The 20,393-nt window shown below is 38.3% G+C and overlaps 1 protein-coding gene across 2 annotated transcripts in view; it reads left to right on the top strand.

Moving 5' to 3' along the window:
- Window positions 1–20,393, top strand: part of slc36a1 (solute carrier family 36 member 1) — a 41,893-nt gene continuing 21,500 nt past the window's right edge. Inside the window, exons 1-11 of one of the 2 annotated variants that reach the window (XM_056382916.1) lie at window positions 1–177; window positions 2,889–3,016; window positions 6,195–6,309; window positions 6,395–6,485; window positions 7,529–7,617; window positions 9,502–9,591; window positions 10,238–10,322; window positions 12,043–12,270; window positions 14,004–14,102; window positions 15,971–16,137; window positions 17,772–17,941. In XM_056382916.1, the coding sequence (XP_056238891.1) occupies window positions 2,986–3,016; window positions 6,195–6,309; window positions 6,395–6,485; window positions 7,529–7,617; window positions 9,502–9,591; window positions 10,238–10,322; window positions 12,043–12,270; window positions 14,004–14,102; window positions 15,971–16,137; window positions 17,772–17,941 (1,165 nt within the window). In that variant the 5' untranslated portion in view covers window positions 1–177; window positions 2,889–2,985. Of the gene's footprint in view, window positions 178–2,888; window positions 3,023–6,194; window positions 6,310–6,394; window positions 6,486–7,528; window positions 7,618–9,501; window positions 9,592–10,237; window positions 10,323–12,042; window positions 12,271–14,003; window positions 14,103–15,970; window positions 16,138–17,771; window positions 17,942–20,393 lie in introns of both variants that reach the window. The other variant, XM_056382915.1, reaches the window with a different exon arrangement.

Genomic DNA, 20,393 nt, shown 5'->3' on the forward strand with positions numbered 1-20,393 from the left:
ACTGACGCTGAGAGCCGAGCAGCGGAGAACTGTTTGGCTTTCAATCGGTGCAGTGTTGCCGCCGCGCTGTGTTCAATCACCAGACATGATTACGATATGAAAATTAGAGGTCTGCGGCGAAGTTAGCCTCTGGTAGAGCCAGCCAGGACCGGAAAGAGAAGACAAGGTTGCCCTGAGGTAGGTTGGTGTACGTGGTGAGCTGTGTTGGTGGGTGTTTACGGACACAAATATGGCATCGGGACATATAGCTAACGTTGGCTAACCCTAGTTTTATCACACATAACGTTAGCCGAGCTAGCTTTAATGTTTTCGTCAACCCGCGGTGAAATAAAGGTAACAGGTTATTACTAGAGTATAGCTGTTCCCATTTTAGCTCCCGTCGCCCTTTCTTGCTATTTCAGTATCCTCTCTGATTGTGTCTTTCTCGGAAGTAAATAGCAACTAACCCGTTTGTGGACAGCCCTATTTAACTGCTTTCTTAGCACAGCACAATTAATCATAAGCTCATTTGATGGTGTAGTTTCCTGGCCAGATCCCATCAGTGATGTTTGTCCCGACTGTTTGCCTTATCACCGCGTCCATTGAGGCGACAGAGACACTCACACGTCTCCTGGCCAAAGATTAGTTTAAAATAATGGGATTATCGGGTTGATCTGGTCGGTCTGCAGTATATTTGTGTGCTGCCATGAAAAGACAACATTTAGCATTTGAAAACATTTAAAGAACAAAGGAAGGCGGACAAACACAGTTGACTTAGTTTGGCCGCACCCTGATTAAACTGGAGGGTGCTGTGTGTTTGTTGATTACTAAACACGGGACGACTATCAGCTTTAATATTGATATTCAAAACTTTAAAGGTAAAGGACACTATTTCCACAGTAGCCTGTGTAGTTTTTGTTGCTTGAGCTAAAACGACTTCATGTCTTCTTCCATTATAGAATGAAAGAAACAAAAACAAGAAAACTGGTGTGTGAGAATCAGAAAGTATAAATTTCAGTTTCACATTTAAAAAGGCAGAAATAATCATGTTATTCTAAAATTAACCTCTTAATGACAGAAATTCAACACCATGTTATTTGCATTTCCATGGTACTTAGTTTAGTTCTCTCATGTCATGGCACATGTCATGAAAATGGCTGAGTCGCTCGTACTTGAGAGACTTTGGCCTGCACACAGTTACACTGTAGTTGTGGAAATCACAAGTCTTTTCTGCATGCTCACTGAACCACTAGTGAACAACGTCTCATCCGCAAGTTGAACTGCCAGGGGCAATCAAGATTCACTTTATTTGGACAGTAGTTCTTCTTTAATATATCCCTATTTAGTTTTACAGTGTAATGTTCACAAATCAATAGTTTACAGCGCTAATGTAAGGTAGATGCAGGATAAATGCCTCAAAGGGGAATCGTAAAACCAAATTCTTTTTGCAGGGGTATTATTTAGTTAGAAGTCCAAGTTGTAATTTTTCATATGAAAACAGACACCCAATTTAAGAAGTTGTTCTGATCCTATTATACACTAAACAAGCAATGCTGCAACGTGAAGATTAAGGAAGTGTAGCCACTCAATGTTTGACTGCTGGGAAATACGAATTTTGGTTCCTTAAAATTTCTGTATATTATGAACTTTCTCTGTAGTCTTTGAACCATCTAATCAGCAGGTGGTCAGCAAAGCCTTAGTACAAATCCATCTGTGATTAGAAACAGCAGCAGGTCATAGCGATGTTCTCACACACCCTGTTTGAACTGACAGCTCTTATGCTGCTCTTACATAACATCATGACTAGGTGGGTTGGGTTAAGTACCTTGCTCAAAAACCATCAAACATACCAGTGTGTCAGCCCAAAGCTTTGAGGGAGAAAACGTTGCAGAGAAACAGCAGAGAATATTTTGAGAGGATCGGATTTTGTGTGTTGGTGTTGGCACAGGCTGCAACTACCAATTCTTTTCATTATTGATACATCTGCTTATTATTTATTCAATTAATTATTTTGTCTTTTATATGTAGGAAAATTGTGAAGGATGCCTATTATAATTTCCCAGAGTCGAACACAGTGTATACAAATAGCTTGTTTTGTCTGACCAACTGTACAAAACTTTAAAATACTCAACTGTCACATGTGAGAAAAAGGGCAACAGCAAATCATAACAAGAATTATTGCACCTCGAGCAATAAAGTCTGTTTTTCTCTAGCAATAAAGTTCACCTCATAATCACAGAATGACTATAATGCATCAGAGGGAGTTTGATTGGATGGTCTGTACTCAAAAATGCGTTTTGCTTATTGAGCTTCTCTCTGGAGAATGATGGCCAGTCAGGGTTCAACATGAAACATACAGAGGTGCACACACACTTAGAATAGACTTTTCTTCACATATTTTGCCCAGAAGTTAAACTTTTGAAACTAAAAATATTTGTATATCCAATGAGTAAGGAGTATATGCAATTTCAAAATGGTTGATATAACCTTTTTTATTATTATTCGAAGCAGAGATTTTTTTTACATGTCTGTGCGGAATCTTTAAAGCTGCAAGTGTAGATAAAATGCAGTTACTTTTTATAGATTAAGCAAAATTTTACCAGTGATTGATCATATGCCCAGTAATGAATTTGCTGTATCAGTCAAACTTTGCCAGCTGGTAATTTTAACCATAAACAGTGTCTTAATTACATTTTTTTTTTTAATTTTTTTAAAACAAATTCATCATATCATGATCAACATATTATCACGTGTCATGATAGATTATTTTGTCCATTTCAGCCACTCCCTCCTGTTATTCAAAGATCAAGCCATGACTGTAGCTTCCTTTCATCGTGAAGGTTGTGATCTTGTTTTCCCTGCTGCTGCCAAATCTTACACCAAATTATTTTTTGTCTCTTCTGTCGTAGGAAGCTGTCAATGCTGGACTCCCTGATCTCCCAGCATTAAGATCCGTTTGGCTGGGAGAGAGAACACCCATCCGTCCACAAAACCACCTGACCCAACATGATGGCCTCAAGTGATGTAGACATCCGAGGTGAAGGTATTAAAATCAAGTGTACTGTTTTTGCTAATGTAATATTTGCATTTAGTTGTTGGACCACGATCTTAAAAAGTGAATCATGTAAATATTATATTTACGCTTTTCTTTCTTTTAACACATGTGTGCGTGTTTTGGTTTTGTGTAATATAATAATAATATAAAATATGCTGAAAGGACAGTTTGACCCCTTTTGTCCTCTACCTTTTGCTCATACAGTAAATGGCCCATTCAAAAACAAAAACCTTAAAGTCCAGTTATCAGTTTTGATCAGTCAATGTGTTTTTTTATACGCAGGCCAGCTGCTGTTTGATTGACAGCAGCTGGTAGGCTAGCAAAGTGCCAGTACGGAACAAGAGATAAAGTAAACAAACTTGCACTGTAGCTACGTGTCATGTGCAAACAATTTGCTGTTAGTGGTGCTGAAGAGCGAGGAATACAGCAGCATCAAGTGACATTTGCAGGTAAATTTAAATGCTGTTTAATGTGCTGCAGCTGACCAGCTACTTAGCTATCTAGCATGTAATAAGGTGTTTTAGGTGTGCACTCAATAGGCTAAAGTGCAGGACAAGATGTGTGTTCTAGTTTGTTAGCTCTGAGGGAGAATGTAGCAGGAGATGTGGGTTGTTCAGAGTCTGTGGCTCTTGTGTTTTATTTGCTGCCTTCTGGCTCAGTTTGACTGTCTGCTCTGCCGATGATAGAAACACTGACATTACTGCTTTATGCAACAGTTGATAAGCTGTATTGAAATGAGCTCTCCATGGACATAGACAGGTACCAGAATGATTTGAATTAATGCAAAACAAGAGGGCTCCATCAGGAAACCACAAAATATAAAATATATATATCTCCCTTATGGTTTCTGATTTTTTTTTTTCTCAGAGAAACACAGGACGGGTGATTTACATCAGATACAGTATGTATCCTGTAGCAGACAAAAAACATGCAGTGTAATTTCACTTGGACTTTCATGCTTAAAAAACATGACCATCATCAGTATTTGTTGGTTAGTAGACAGGTATAATCGAGGCCATTGTCATGTTAAATGGGTGTCTAGCTGAGAGGTTTTAAAGAATGAAGCTGTGGGTTTTAAAGATGTTCTCAGTTTCACTTTAGTATTAGTTTTCACATAGTAAAGAGACATTCTGCCTGCTGATGCAAAAAAAAAACAAAACATACTCTGCTCTTCATCCCTCCTATATTGAAAATATCGCCAGACAGTTCCTCTCTGCTTGTAAAAATGTAATAAGAGTCACGAGAGACTATATTTCACTGATAATTGTTGTCATGTGTTGATTACCGTCAGTTGGTTTACAGGAGAAAGCTTTATAGAAATATCTCCATCAAATTAGCACACTGTGACTTTAAAAGTCACAAGATTTTTTTTACATGGCATGAGCCAGGTGCATAGCAGATAGCAGATTGAAGAGACTCAATACAGCTCTTCTTTTTAGTGATTGTAATACCATAAAAAGTTTCCAGGGCCTGTGAAAAGATTTTAGATTAAGTTTGAGTAGTAGTAATTTTTATTCAATCATCACACATAATAACACATAACAGTAAATATAAACAACATAGACAGAAAAAAACTAAAACACAAAAAAACAAAGTCAGCGGCATATGTATTAAGTAGTGACTGAACAGGTTCCGGCTGAAGCAAAATGCTTATATTTGCCTGTTTACATCCTTATCAATTAATCCACCGCCCAAAAAGAAAATAAAATTGTTCACACACTAACTAATTTAACCCCAACAATAGAAACACATTTCCTTTTAATCCCTTTTTAGCTTTTTGTACAGTAAACTTACGAACACATATCATCACACAGATCATATTTGATCTCCTGTATTGAAAAAAGACCTTTGTACACAGTCTGGGAGTGACTTTGATCTCGGTCTGAACATTATTTGCATTGTTTGATAATATACTAAATCATGAGAATTTAGAAACAATGGTTTTGTGTGATCATAGTAACCAGCCATATTAATAATATGTATGGCTTGTTTTTGTAATAAGACTATTGAATCAATTGTTGTTTTAAGGTTTACCCCCACACTTCTGCACAATAACTTATATAGGGAAATATAAGTGTACCCTAAGGAATTATGTCTGAAAAACTCTTTCAATTTCAACGTCACAGATTTTTAGTTCAGTATCCCTGTCAATTTGTTTTTGATTTCCAAAAACCATAAATTTAGTTTTCTTAATATTAATTGACAATTTATTTCCATCAAACCAAGTTTTGAGAATTTTCAGCTCCCTTTCAACAACATGCAAAAGTTCCTTTAAATTTCTCCCAGAGCAAAATAAATTTGTATCATCTGCAAAAGTGACAAATTTTAACAGATCGGTACCACTTGTTGTTCCAAAACATGCAGGTTCCTCAGGTGGTGCTTTGTCACATTGCCAGTTATCGGCAGCAGCCCTGGCAAAGCTGCAATGCTCTGTATCTACTTAGATACTTAGAGTGACTTAGATACAAACATGACTCCAAATGAATAATAATGCTACTGTGGATCTGTTGCATTTGTAAATAGGCAACTGTTTGCTAACAAGTTTGTCATAGAAACCTTATAAGGGGATAATATGGTGGCCAAAAAATAATTATTTGATCATAATTATATTAATTAGGAATATAATAATTATTCCTCAGTTCATATGTAATTTGGTTTTGCTGCAGGATATCTAAATTACTTGTAGATGCATTATTTCTGTTTTTCTCCTGTTATGAAATAAATGGAGGCATTAGTGAAATGTAGACAATAATTGCCAGTAAGGAACAAGTAGGTGGAGGGACACAAAATAGACAAACTTGCACTGTAGCTACATGTCATGTGACAGACCCTATGTTGATAGTGAAACTGAAGAGTAAGGAGCACAGCAGCATCTAACCACAACCGGATGTTGAGATACTGTTTAATGTGCTGCAGTTGAGCAGCTACTTAGCTGTATATCCTGCAAACTGTTGTTTGTAGTGTTAAATCAGACTTTTTTAAATCAGAAAGTGACAGAGATTAAAAATCTCAGTCTAATGTTGTTTTCCATATTACCAATTTTGTCTGCTGTAATCACACCAAGTCTGTCAAATGCATAGGTTCTTGAATAATTCGTTACCTTTGTGAAGTCCCTGTAAAGTGTGTAATTTGTGGCATTTTTTCATTCTTCTCCTTGTAGGTTCTTTGTTTTCTGACCAGAATCCATCAGAAATGGATGCTCTGTGCCCCTCTCCTCCTGGACCATCCAGACCCCAACGTCACTATGAGAGGATTGGAGGGCGGACAGGAACATCGTAAGTGTTATAAATCTAATATGCAGTTAATAGCCAATGCACAGTAACATCAGTGCCAGATGTAAATGTTTTTTTCCTCCCCCAGTTTTTGTCAGACTCTTATCCACCTGTTGAAGGGGAACATTGGTACAGGGCTGCTGGGTCTGCCTCTAGCTGTCAAGAATGCAGGTCTGGTGGTAAGTACACAGAGAGTTTATCAGCTTATCACAGCAGGTCACTCAGCAGGTCTGGTCACCAGTCGTGCCAGATATATATGACATGATACAGACGTGGTCAGGCCTTTGCTTAAGTTTGAATTTGATGTAGAATATGTACAGCGAGGGAGTACCATCAGGGGATATTAGTTATTTCCCTTTGTATGTTGCACCAAAGTGAAACACTGTGGTCAAAGCAGTGAGATGGGCTCACAGGATAGAACATATTCTCATGGTGTCCTAAAATAAAACAACAAAAGCCAGTATGTTGTACCTTTGTACCCTTTTTTGTTCTGCCTACTAAGCTGATATTTATGAAAGTGTTCTTGACAAAGTTAAAGCCTTGCTAAAAAAAGAACGTGATAAACCTAACATCATAAAATTATAACTTTACAACACTCATCATGTTGATTCTCAAGAAAAGTTTAACAAAAAGTGAAATTACAGGAACATGTTCATGGAACAAGTGTTTAAGACTATTAACATCCTCACACCTCCTTTACAGTAATAACACTACAATACAGTACAATTACAATAATAACAACAATGGCAGAGGCAAGAACAGAATATTGAATATAGACAGCAGTATGGCTACAGTTAAGTTATTTACAATTATCGACTAATCTGCCAATTATTTACTCAATTAATCAATTAGTCATTTGGTATAAAAACCATTAAAAACATGTTAGAATAATCCAAAACCCCAAAATATTCAATTATTCATAATGTAAGACCAAGACATCCAGCAAATCCTCATTTTTTTGAACCTCGGACTATTATTATTCCTGAAAAATGATTTGAATGATTAGTCATTTGTGAAAATAGTTGGCGATTCAGTTTTTTTCATCGACCAATCAACTAATTATTTTAGATCTAGATAGCAGCCTCTCAGGCCATATTAGTAAATCACTAATTAATGTACTCATTCGGACATATAATGATACTTGACATAATTTATTTCAACTCACAGGACAATTTCATGTTCACTCGGCTTTCCCTCCCTCCCTTTGTCTTTCTCTGTCTAGCTTGGACCAGTCAGTCTGCTGGTTATGGGTATCATCGCAGTCCACTGTATGAGGTTGCTGGTCAGCTGTTCCCACCACCTCAGTGTAAAGTAAGTAGCACACCTCAGAAAGTCTTAACACTGCATATCTGTCTCGTTCATGTTAACCTACTTCCAGCTGATAAAGTGGAGTTGAATAACAGAAAGGATTTCAGCTCTGAAAGTTCGATCGTAAACACTGAGGTTTGATGTCAGCACCTTCTCGCAAAGCAAAGGACTTCATGTACTCATCATGCACACTAATAGACCACAATGCAATGCAGTATTTGTCTTGCTGCCTTTTAAGGAAGGAATGTTTTTTCTTAACATTGTCTCTTTCTCATAAAGTGATGGGGGGGTAAAATGAACCTTCTGAAATGTGGTGGAGCAGAAGTATAAAGTAGTTTAAAATGGAAAATACTCAAGTACATATTTTTCATCGCTGATCAACAGATAATAAAAGGGTAGTTACCACTGGATAAACGATACAGAAAAATCTCTGTATAATGTCAAATCACCAAACCCTAAACCTGCCTCTTAATGAAAAAGTTCACTCCTCTTCTCTGGGGGCAGAAGATTTGTTTTTGGGAAATATTGGATTTTTTTTTTTTATTACTAAGCTACACAGACATTTGACAGGTCAAAATAAATTGGGTTCCATTTAAATTCCTTATCCATGAGGCTTTACATTATTTTGTCTTTCCCTGTAGATGCAGCTGAAAATGTTTGTTTCTAAAATCCAGCCCTGTAATAATCTTTTTTTTTTTCACTACTTCTGTTTCCTCACAGCAGGTCCACTGTGGCTTGTTTCTGCTGAATAATCTAACTCTGTATGTGCTGTAAAACCACAGCCTCTGCTCTGAATTCGTTTGTCATTAGTTTACATAGCTGTCCACTGTGCCAACAGTGACTTGTTTGTTGTAGCTGGCTGACAAGTTACACTCTATTTTAGCGTGTCTCCACCCTTTTCTGCTGTGTAATCAGTGGCATATGGGCACGGAGTTCTGCAGTTCACCCACTGAGGCTGTCATCAGCTCCACCGACAAGACGTAATGTAACTGTGATCTGTCATCAGCTCCACCAATTAGAGGTGGTGCTGCAGTAAGCTTTGTCACCAGTCCAATTTCAAACCCTTAGATTATGTAATTGAACCAGTGAGACCATAAATTATTTATGATCCATCATAGTGAGTTACAGCTGAGGTGATTAACACACTCGTTATCAGAATCCCATTAGTGTGTGTTGCAGTTGATGCTGCCTGTGACAGTGAACCTGCCCGTCCACGGTGTCTTCTGCCCTTTGCCCAGTTCAGACAGGGTTATACTCCAGCCCCGCCCGCCACGCTAAAGAGGATTAAGAAGATAGATAGAGCATGAATGAACAGCGCTTACAAGGAGCCTCAGTCAGGAATATATTCTACACAGAAAAGTCACACATCAGTTGAGAAATGCAGTGAATAAATGCTCATGCGCTTTTTCTGAGGGTCCTTTACAGGAGAGTCAAAATCATCACTTCCTCCTGTTCCCTTGTTCACATGCAGGAGCTGCAGGTTGCATTTATTAAGGACTATAACTTCAAAATATGCAGTTATCCATCCACGCATGGAAGAAAAAAAAATGTTCCACCTCTACACTTCATTAGATGTTTTACTCTTTCTTCCCCAACCTATGTCTGTTATTCTTAGCATCTGTAATGAACCATTTTGTATTCACTTATTGTTCATTACAACTACAACTACAACTTGCAAATTTAAATTTTAGGCTTTTTGTGGTTGTCTGTAACTGTGTGACTGCAAAGTGTGATGGTGAAGATGAATAAGGAGACATTAAGAACATGCATCTAATATCTAAACAGTAATGCAGAATAAGATCTGTGTTCAGAGGTTTTCTCAGCTGCAGTTCTCTTAAAAATTGTACTCAAACAGATGACAGCAATGTGAATGTGTTTCTCATCCAGGGTGAACAGGCAGTCTCTAACCTACGGTGAAGCGGTGCAGTATGGGATGGAAAACGTTTCGTGGCTGAGGAGGCATTCACAATGGGGAAAGTAAGACAACTGTATCACAGTGTTGATTTTTTTTGTTTTTAAAGCATGATTATGAAAAGAGAACTTACTTGGTCATGTATGCATTTTAGCAAATAAGTATTTAGTTGACATTTTTAATACCTTTAATGCTGAGTTTTCATATCCCATGTCTAAAAGTGGTACCAAATTACAAACTTACATTTCCAGGTAATTATTCAGAATTATAATACAGACTTGTAAAATAAAGTGTAACTAAAAACATTTTAGCATGGAAATAACCAAAATTAAAGGAATAGTTCAACGTCTTGGCACTGACATTGATAACACTCTCTTATCTGTGTAGTAAATAGGAACCTCCTCCCAGCAGGAGGTTAGATTAGCTTAGTACCAAGGCTGGAAGCAGCTAACGTGCGTCTGTCCAAAGGTAAAAATAAATACACCTACCGACTGCTAAAGCTCACTAATTAAAGCATATTCTCCAAAACGTGGAACTATTCCTTCAGGCACTCAATATACTCGAGGCACAAAATACTGCAGAAAATCATTTGCTTTATCTGTGTGTTGGTTCATGAACTTATTGTGCCAGTCTCAGTATTTACTGTAAAAGGATTCTTACCCTCTGTCTGACCTCTTCTCCTCTACATCTATGACTCTTTGTCTCACTCAGACGGACAGTGAACTTGTTTCTCATCATCACTCAGCTGGGCTTCTGCTGCGTCTACTTTGTCTTCCTCAGTGACAATGTCAAGCAGGTCATGATCTCTCTCTCTCACAAACACACACTCTCACGCACACACACACACACCACATGTGACTGAAAAGGCATTAACTGAACCTTTATTCAAACAACGTGCTCTCGCATGATTCCTCCGTTTTACACGTGTTGAAACATGTTGCTCCTTCTGAGACTGTTTGTTGTGTCAGAGTAACAAACAGGTTACTGTGTCTTTTACCTGCACAGCCCTAAAAATCTGAACATGAATGACAGTGTATAAACCGGTGTCTGTTTACTTTTCTTGTGGACTTGTGGCCTCACCTCAGTTAGGGTGGTCACATGAAGGTTATTTTCGTTTATACGGCAGTTTTCATAGTTATGCAAGAGTATTGCCCATGTATGTACATGTGCTCACTGAGAGAGTGAGTAGGTTTCAATGTGTCCAAAGTTTACACATACCACACTAGATACAAAGAAGTAGGTCACTAGCAGTGGAGGGATAACAGTGATTTCCATAACATCAGGGAGGAAGGATTTACATGCACCAGCATCAACAGAGAGAATTAAAATAACCCCAGTCCACATCTAACAGTTGTTTTAAATCTCACAGCGTGCACCCATAAAGCTACAAAATAATTTCCTGTACATGTGGTTGAAATAGAAACAAACTGAGATGCAGCTTTACAGGATTTGTAGGAACTTTAGAACAATTTCACTTTCTCATACATAGGAAAACATCGAGATGGTCACATTTCTGCTTCATAATATTTTTAAAGTATCTTTATTTTTATTGTCTTAAATTTTAGGCACCAAAACATATTTTTATGTGATTAAAAAACAAAATATTGAAACAACAAAACACCATGAAACATGCTTGATTGTTAAGATTAAGTTGTGCAAGATCAGAATATTATCATTCAAGTCCTCTCTTCTACTTTTTGGTCTAGTCACACAGTTCTCTATCATCCATGGTTGTTGACAGGTCACAGGAATGTTTGCTTTGTCTATGATTACTGTGACCTTTGACCCCTGACCTATGTACCACCAACTGACCCCTTGTTGTGGTTGAAGATATAGAAAGTTACACTGACTGAAGGGCTTTTAGGGAACTTTTCACACCTGGTTTTTAATCCATTGTTAAAGCAGAGAACAGTACAGAAAAGTGTAGTTTGCACTTTGTGTGTTTACGTAATGCCAAGTATCTCATTAAAAATAATTGAACTCTTTCTGCATTGTTTATCGTTCGATCCCTGGATTCTGGCTAGTGAAATAGCTTAAATAATTTGTGTAGCATAGTTTCTTACCACTAGATGGTGGTGTCTGTCTGCTGTGGTGCTCTTACCTCAGCTGACACATCAACCATATCAAGCAGAATCCAATACTGAATATTGAGGGTTTTTAAAAAAAAAAATACATTTGTATCAAGCAGTCTGTTAAAACAGAGATATAAACATTTCTTTTTTAACTTTTGAACAACCATTATCCTCCTAACTCCAAAATCTACATAGATAGATAAATAATACAAACAATAATAACAAATTGCAGAAGAATACGGATAAAAGTTTACCAGCATACACAGAGAAAATTTAATTAAGATACAATAAACAGATAAATAATAATAATAATAATTATGACACAGATGACTGACACGCTGCTAATAAAACAGAACAAATCTGGACAGAAAACAACAATTTGAGACTAATGCACACAAGAGCTAAAAAGAAATGTTCTCCCCTTCTCTTTTCTGCCTTTACCAGGTGGTAGAGGCAGCCAATGCCACCACCTTCAGCTGCCAAATGAACCACACCAACCAGACACAGACCCTGGTGCCGAGCTTCGACTCCCGTCTCTACATGCTCTGCTTCCTGCCCGCCATCATCTTGTTGGTTTTCACACCCAACCTGAAATACCTTGCTCCTCTGTCTCTGGTGGCTAACCTGGTCATGACCGCCAGCTTGATCCTCATCTACTTCTACTCCCTCACGGTAAATACCACATTTATCACTAGTTTCTCACCATCATCGTCTCTGTGCAACTCCACCTTTTGTCACACTGACTCATTTAGAGGGCATGGTATATATTGGTATATGATTGATTCACAATAAAAGCCACCCCATGTTTCACCAGTTAAAGGCTTTTAATGTGAAGCAGCAGAAGTATGAAATGTTCATTTTGCATTAGCAGTAAGAGTTCACACTAAAGAGTGATATCAATAATATCCGATATCACTAAGATAAAATTGTGAGATCTTCTGCCCTGCTGCCGAGTCAACCCTCATTTCACTGATTTGCTTACTGTACATTGCGCCTTGGCATGTGACAAATAAAACTTTGAACTGCTGTTGGCAGTGGCAGCATCACTTATACCTTAAAACAACTGAAATGTTTTAATTTCAATTAGTTACTTTTATTTTCACTTTAAATAGTTTTATTATCTGTTTGATTTGCATACATCAACATGATTGGAGGATTGATTTATTACTTTTTGCTGCTCTGCTGCCACAGCAAGACTTTCCCCTTTGTGTCTTTATCATGCACGTCAACACACCCTTTACAAACTCACATTCACAAGTGAAAAATTTAGTTTTCTCCAAAATAGCTTGATTTCTTCCTTATTATGTTTTACACCCCCCCACCCCCCCCCCCAAAAAAAACTCTTTTAAAACTTTTTTTCTGCGTGTTATGCTCTGTCTCTGTTTCTACTTTACTGATTGCTCTCTGGTGAGGTTATGGATAACAGGGCAACTGGTAGTGACAGAGTCTCCAGATTACCTGTTTTACCGCTGAGTATTTCATCATGCAGCTTCTTCCCTTTACAGATACATAGCAGTCCCTGAGAAATGGCCTTGCCTTGGAAAAAAGCAATTTCTTGCATCAGAAACCTTACAAAGATTCTGTACTAAGAGATACATGTGGCCTGTAAGGTGTTTCTGTGAATGATGAATCACCCCAGCAAAGAATTTTGGGAAAACTAGAGCATAAAGGCTCCAAATATTTCAAAAAGAGTCTGGACTCCCTGGTTCAGCTCTGCATTTCACCCCAGAATATATAATAACATTAATGTGTCTCTTGTATCCTTGGTTCAGTTTCACTTTAATGACTTCACATTTTACGGATTTGGCTCATTAGTTTGACCTTTATTTTAAGAGTAATGCAAAATATGATCATACAAAGTGAAATCACAAGGACGTTTCCCCATAAGAGCAAAGACATTGTCAGCAGCTGTAAGTCCAGCAGACTCTACTGATGTCCCCCCATCTGATTCATTCAGAGTCATTGTTTAACTGTTTCCAGTGAAGAGTGAGTACAACAACTCACATTGTCTTGTAATCTCCCATTTGGGTTTATTTTGCAATCATGGCGGATCCCTGTATGTTATTGTTATTATTCCACAACTACTTATCAAAGGCCCTAATCATGTTGACTGATTCTATTACAAGCTAATGTAATTTGCAAACATTGGGCAACAGATGAGTCCAACAGGACCAAGGAGAGGTGTTCTCTTGGCACAATGCTGTTGCTACTTAACGTGAATACTTAGTATCCATAGAGAGGATCTCTTGTTTGCAGGAGTGATGATTAGGTTTGGAACCCTTGTACAAACCAGCCAGTCAGAAGAGAGCATTCAACAAAGCTTTGGATTGAAATATCAAATAAGAAGATGGGATATTTTACAGAATATCAATGCTTATATTATGTTTTCTCCATTTTCCCTGCAGAACATCACATACCCCTTCAACCTACCAAAAGTGGGCAGAGCTAAAGACTACCCTCTCTTCTTTGGGACGGCCATCTTTGCCTTCGAAGGGATTGGAGTGGTACGTGACCAACTGATGATAACTCGGTGAAGCTGCTAAAATCAGGGGTCAAACACATTAACATCTACACAGTTAACATCCATTTACAGCTGGTATTAACATGAAATATGTAACTGCATACATTATCTGGATTATGACACCTAGTCAGGGGACTGAATTTTAATCATGCAAATTGTGTCGGAAGAGTTGGTGTACTTAACAACAAACATGCAGTGGACACTGTCTCTTCATCAGAAAATACACTAATATATTTCTATATCATGTAGGGACACACTGAGAGAGTATAGACGTAGAGCTTTCACACAATATATCATTTATGGCAGTAGGCCATAAACCATCCTTTTGAGAGAAGCTCTTAAAATGGTAAATCATGAATAGTATCAGTGATCAACATCAAATAGAATAAAACCACTTTACATTAGGGCTGCACAATTGATCGAAATATAATCGAAATCACAATATGGCCAAGTGCCATATCCAAATTGTTGCAGAGACGCCCTGGCCTACAAATCATATTCTCCAGATGTAAAGAACATGTTTGTTTGATACAAGACTCAACAAAAATCACATCTTCATCATTTTTTCAGTGAAAGTGAAATGCAAGAGCAACCATTCCCTCTGAAATTGCATGTCACAATTGCAATATCTGCCAAAATTATTGCAATATTTTTTAATTATTTTGCATATCGTACAGCCCTACTTTACATGTAAATAAAATTTATTACAGTTATATTTCTTACATTTTTTTGCTGTATTTGTGTGCATAAATATTGAAATAGTTTTATAATTTTTTTGCATTTTGTCAGCTTTATACCGTGTTAAACTGAGAGGTCCTTATATTTCAGTTTGTGCTGAAAAAAGGACATCTACTGTTTTAAGAACGGTTAAATGTTTTTGTCTTTGCTAAACAAAGACAAAAATGAATGCATAGAATCTGCATCTTTAAAAATGAACCAAGAACCTGAACCTGGATCTTAGAGGGTTAGGAGAGGGGATGCTCCTGTAGGGTTCCTACTTATTTTTCCTTTACTGAGGAACACATCTTTTAGCTTTTTGCCAGGCAGCTTCGGACAGCAGCAACACACACAGTTAGGTGACCTTTAAACTTGAGCAGATGTTTTTTTCTTAAGAATGTGGCCAAACTGCAGAGATGTCATTTACACCTAATGGAGGTCTGTTAACAATATGAGTCAGGTGTTTGTCCTAATCCAGATGAAATATTCAGGTGCAGATGGCATGTTTATGCCGGTTGCAGATATTCAGCATGATATCTCATGGTTCTTTTGGCAGTTAAGAATGGAAAGTCATCTAAAATCAACAAAGTATGAATTTCTATTGGCTTTATCATGTTTAATTTATGGTTTTTTTGCTCCATATGAGAATCCATGTGTTCATATCACTTACATCAGGGTGGAACTTTAAGCTTTGATGTAGGGAATGAAGTCAGACCTTACAGGAGAGTAAACCTTACCTATTAAATGATGGTTTTCACCCTCGGCTAATATGTGAAGCAGTCATATTATGTAGGCAAAAGCAATCTCTTCATTGGTATTCAATTATTACCGCCCTGTGTACTGGAGAGAAAATTACACTTTTCAAAATGTTGAGTGCAGCGCAAGAGAGCCTCAGTCTTTTTCTGAAATGTCAAAACAAATTTAGCTTTCATTATAACATCCATCAGCCCAAATCAAGACATCACAGGCTGAGAGGAAGTGACATTTTAAAATGGAAAACTCACAGGAACACTGTGAAGGCTTGTTTCACTCCTTCAGACTGTTACCTCTAATGTAGTTCAAATGTCATTGAATCATTTCGGCCCGTTGTCCTGTTAACAGTCTGGTTGTGTCTTTGTCTCTGTGGGTCGGTAGGTTCTTCCCCTGGAGAACAAGATGCAGAGGCCTCAGAGCTTCACTCTGGTTCTGTATATGGGGATGGGCATCGTCACCTTCCTCTACATCAGCCTCGGCACCATAGGATACATGTGCTTTGGAGAGCAGATAGGAGGGAGCATCACTCTCAACCTGCCAAACTGCTGGTAAGAAAACATCAACATTCACCAGACTACACATAGATGTTGGTGCTGATTTGCAGCTGTTGAGTACCTTGACTTGATGTTAGATAGTATGCTGCTCTTTTCTATGTATGTTTATCTTTGTTTCAACAGGCAAAACAGAAAGCTTTTAAACTTTCATAGCCAGTAATTTGAGGCCTAATCTTCAGTTTGAAAAAGGTGCAGATACAGTCCAGAAACACCTGCTTCTTTTTAGTCTACGCTGGTTGTCTGCACTGTTGGCACATACACACGGTGTCTGTGTACTGTCCCACAGTCGTAGATTTTCCTGACACACAGATGCAGATACTATTGATGAAGTTACAAGAGTTTTTGTCTCACCACTCTCTTTACTTTACCTGTTGGATGTTGGTTCCATGTACATACAAACACAAACATGTTTTTTTTTAATCACTGTTAGTCAGACTATATCATTATATGTGAAAAATTATATAGTTTGTAGCTGCAACCATTGCTCAACAAACATTAATGTCACATCAACAACAATACAGGTGAATTTTTGGAGGAGCGTGCTCCTATGATGCCATCTGGTGGTGGGCTGCAGAAAAAGTAGATACTCCCTCCAGCTCCATACAAGACAGTAGGACAGTATTCCAAGAACTTACTACTAAAAAGTCAGTCAGTTCGCCCACAAAAGATGATTCTATCAGCTAATTTAACCTCTTTTAACAGGTTTTCGATTGAACAAATGATCACACAGCAAACCTGGGAATAGGTCGTATCTGAGCAAAGAAACACCAAACGTACTGCACAGGGAGTATGAGGAGGGGGGGGGGGGGTTTACAGGGGCCCAGCTGGTCACTTTTGCCCCAGGACTCTGAGCAAGTCGAGTCCGAGTCTGTAAAATCTTAGTGTATCATTATACTATTGATATAGAAACATCTTCAATCAATGGGAGCTTATAATACATCTCCAGGAAGTGCACACAGAAAATACGTTCGGAATAATCTTCACTTACATCCACAGAGCAAACTGACTTCTTAGACAAATTTGTGGTGTGTCGTCTGGTCTGGTTCCCAGCAGCTGTTATTAACACCGTTCATTTTCATCCCTGTGATGAAAAAGCTTGGACATGGTGTGTCCTCATTTTATTCCTTCTGTGTGCTCATTTTCTTTTTTAGAGATAATAAAGTTAGTAAAACCAAATGCTCGATTAGATTTGTTTGCTCATTACTTGTTACTATCGTCACAGCTGCAGGAAACCAGCGTCTTTTGAAATGCCTCCAGTGCCTGGACTGATGTCACTAATTGGCGAAACAAATAGGCTGTTTAATGAGGTTGAAAACTGAAAGACTGTAATTACCAGTATCTGTATTTGAAAAAAGTGAGCAGCAGACAGTCAGTGTTTATTATGTGTTTACAAGGACTACCAATTGATTCCTCTTCACCTTCTAATATGTTTTTGATGGATCCTAGTGCTGATGCTAGTTTTGTGTTTTATTAAAGGATTTGATTATCTTCATTTCAGTGAACATGATTCATGTTTTTTTGAGCTATAACTTTACTATACAACAGTTTTTATTTTGTCTGTGTAAGTCTGTTTCTGTTTTCTTATCTTACATTTCTCTGATTCTTTCTTCCTCTATCATTATTTCTAGGACCTATCAGGCTGTAAAGCTTCTGTACTGCTTTGGTATTTTCATCACCTTCGCCCTGCAGTTCTACGTTCCAGCAGAGATCCTGATACCACCAGTAGTGGCCCGTGTGTCAGAGAGATGGGAGACAGCTGTCGACCTTCTGCTTCGCACCGTCTTGGTCATCTTCACATGTAAGTGTAAACCAGTTAGCGCCTGATACCATACAATAGGATGAATCGTGTGATCAAGATCAAAGAATTATCTTGCCAAAATGATTTATTTATGTATTTTTCCTTTCTTGAGTTATTTGAAATTTCAAAGGGTTCTTCTTTACGCAAGTCAAACCTGCATTGTGATGATGTGGTTTGATTTGGATTTAGAGCAGCAGGAAACAAGGAGAGAAATACTGCTGACATTTAAAAAGAGAAAGGGGAACAATCTGTGGGTAGCAGCTACATAGAGCCACTCCGATGCAGTCATCTGGCAGTAGCAATGAGGCCCTTGTCAAAGTGGTTCAGTTCTTTAAACCTGCATATTTCTCTGTCATCCAACACACTGACTATTAAAACTGACTGTTCACTTACCGTGTAATATTGTCGCCGTCGTAACGAGATAATCAGTGTTATTCGTTTAATCTGTGAGTTATGTCTTTGCTCATCTATGTATTTTGTATTGCTCATTTTAAATTGTTAATATAAAAGTTATATGTGTAAAGTCTTTATTTTAGTACAGAATAATTAAACTGTATTGAGTCATTGACTAAACCACCTGAGCCACAATTCACTCTCATTTACAGACGCTCTGGAGTGGAGTGTTTGAACTCCAGCAGCATTATGGTGAAATGTTTTTGGTAGAGAGTTCCCATTTTGTTTACTCTTGTACACATGCACAATGATGCACATTCACGTGCATGAGCACACAGGTCAGGTGATGTGGCCTACCTGCCAATGGTTTCCAACTGTTCCGCTGATGTACAGGTTGTGTTCCTCTGGTTGGAGAAGATGACTGCAAGTTCTCAACTTTCCTACCCATAATCCACTGGTTTGGCTTAGCGATTGTGGCATTAGTAACAAACAAAAAAACAATTGTCAGAGGGCGCTAAGAATCTACCTGGTCTCCACCTGTATCATCATTTAAGTAACAGTGCATAGATGCAGAATGGTCTATGATCATCCTTCATTGCCAAGCAGCATTCTGTGGTCTCAAGCTTCAACCCAGCTCACCAGTTCTGAGCAGGAACAGGAGACTGCCTTCTGTTTTGTGTTTCCTTCCTGGCTGCTGTAGAGCTTTTGAACTTCCTTCTGTGGTGCGCCTTTTTTCTTTTATTGTATTTTTTATTAGATTTATATATACACAAAAATTGAGCAGTGACGATCTGAATGCCATCTGGCACTTTAAAGGGTTTCCAGCCAACAAATGATTTTTTTTTTTGAATGACTCACAAAATGACATCCAGCTTAAAATGTGCAAGCGGACCACATCTACAGTCTGCCTGTTCTTTTTACAGTTCTCTCTTCTTGTTTTCGCCTTTGTCTAGAAATGAAGTAATTTAACAGAGAAAATTGAATAATTGCATCCATGTTGGTCCCCATCCCACAAACCTTGAGATCAGAGAAGCAAATACAGTATACGCTCTGCTGCTGGTTTTGTATCTTTGATTGGTTTAGAATTAGTAAGAAAGTCTGTTGAAAGACAAGATGCTTCTTATCCATCAGTAACAATAGTTTCAGCTGATCTCCATCAGTTAAACTGAGGGTGATGGGAGCCAGTCCCTGAGGAATTACTGAGCTACTACTATTACCAGCCCTTTGCTACCAATTATTTCCAAGTAATATGGAGCAGCAGGAGCTAAACTGGGAACTAAACGTCCCTCTTTGTGCTTTCCTGTTAGCGTTTCCTCCACATCTAAGGAACTCTGACGGTAAGGCAAATTAGTCCTGGAACATATTAAAAAACACTATAGACTCCAGAGTGCCTGTCTCAATCTGTTGTGTGTTTTATGATTATTTATTTTTCCTTTTGTACAACACCACAATGCAGTTTGTGTGTGTACTCTTCATGGTTGGGAGGATGCCTGGGTTAGTACTTCTTCAGGTGTGTGTTTCTGTAGCCCAACAGTTGATTGCCTCTGAACCTTTGTGTGTGTTTCTGAAAATGTTAGTGTGCATCTGCAGTTGCCTGCATGTTCACCCAGACATGTATGTGTGCGGCACTTGTCCCCTGGCCTTTCTATGATGGAGTAGGTGTCATGTGAATGGAAATGAAACCCAGTAACTTAACAGCCATGTGTTTTGTTAACGCGCACCCCCCCCTACTTTCAGGCGGTGGCGGCAAACAGTTCCCTGTAATAGCTCTGCTGAGCTATTCAGCAGCAATAATCCTCCAATTGCTATTGATTCCCATTCAGCCAGGACTGCTGATCCTTTAACTCTGCTTTCTCGTGCCTCCCTGGTCTAGACTGCTGTGATTCAGTGTGGAGGTGCTGAAGCATGTTGAGGTCAGTAGGGGGCAGACTTCTACTCATTTAAAGATCATTATGTTCACATTAAAGCTGCCCGGGTTGAGATTTCCAATCCATGTTTAACTAAGTGATAAAACAAATGCATTGAAAGTCAGGCTAGACTTCATCAGTATGATTTTTAA

This window comes from Seriola aureovittata, chromosome 8 (genome assembly GCF_021018895.1).
Source record: "Seriola aureovittata isolate HTS-2021-v1 ecotype China chromosome 8, ASM2101889v1, whole genome shotgun sequence".
NCBI classification, from domain to species: Eukaryota; Metazoa; Chordata; class Actinopteri; order Carangiformes; family Carangidae; genus Seriola; species Seriola aureovittata.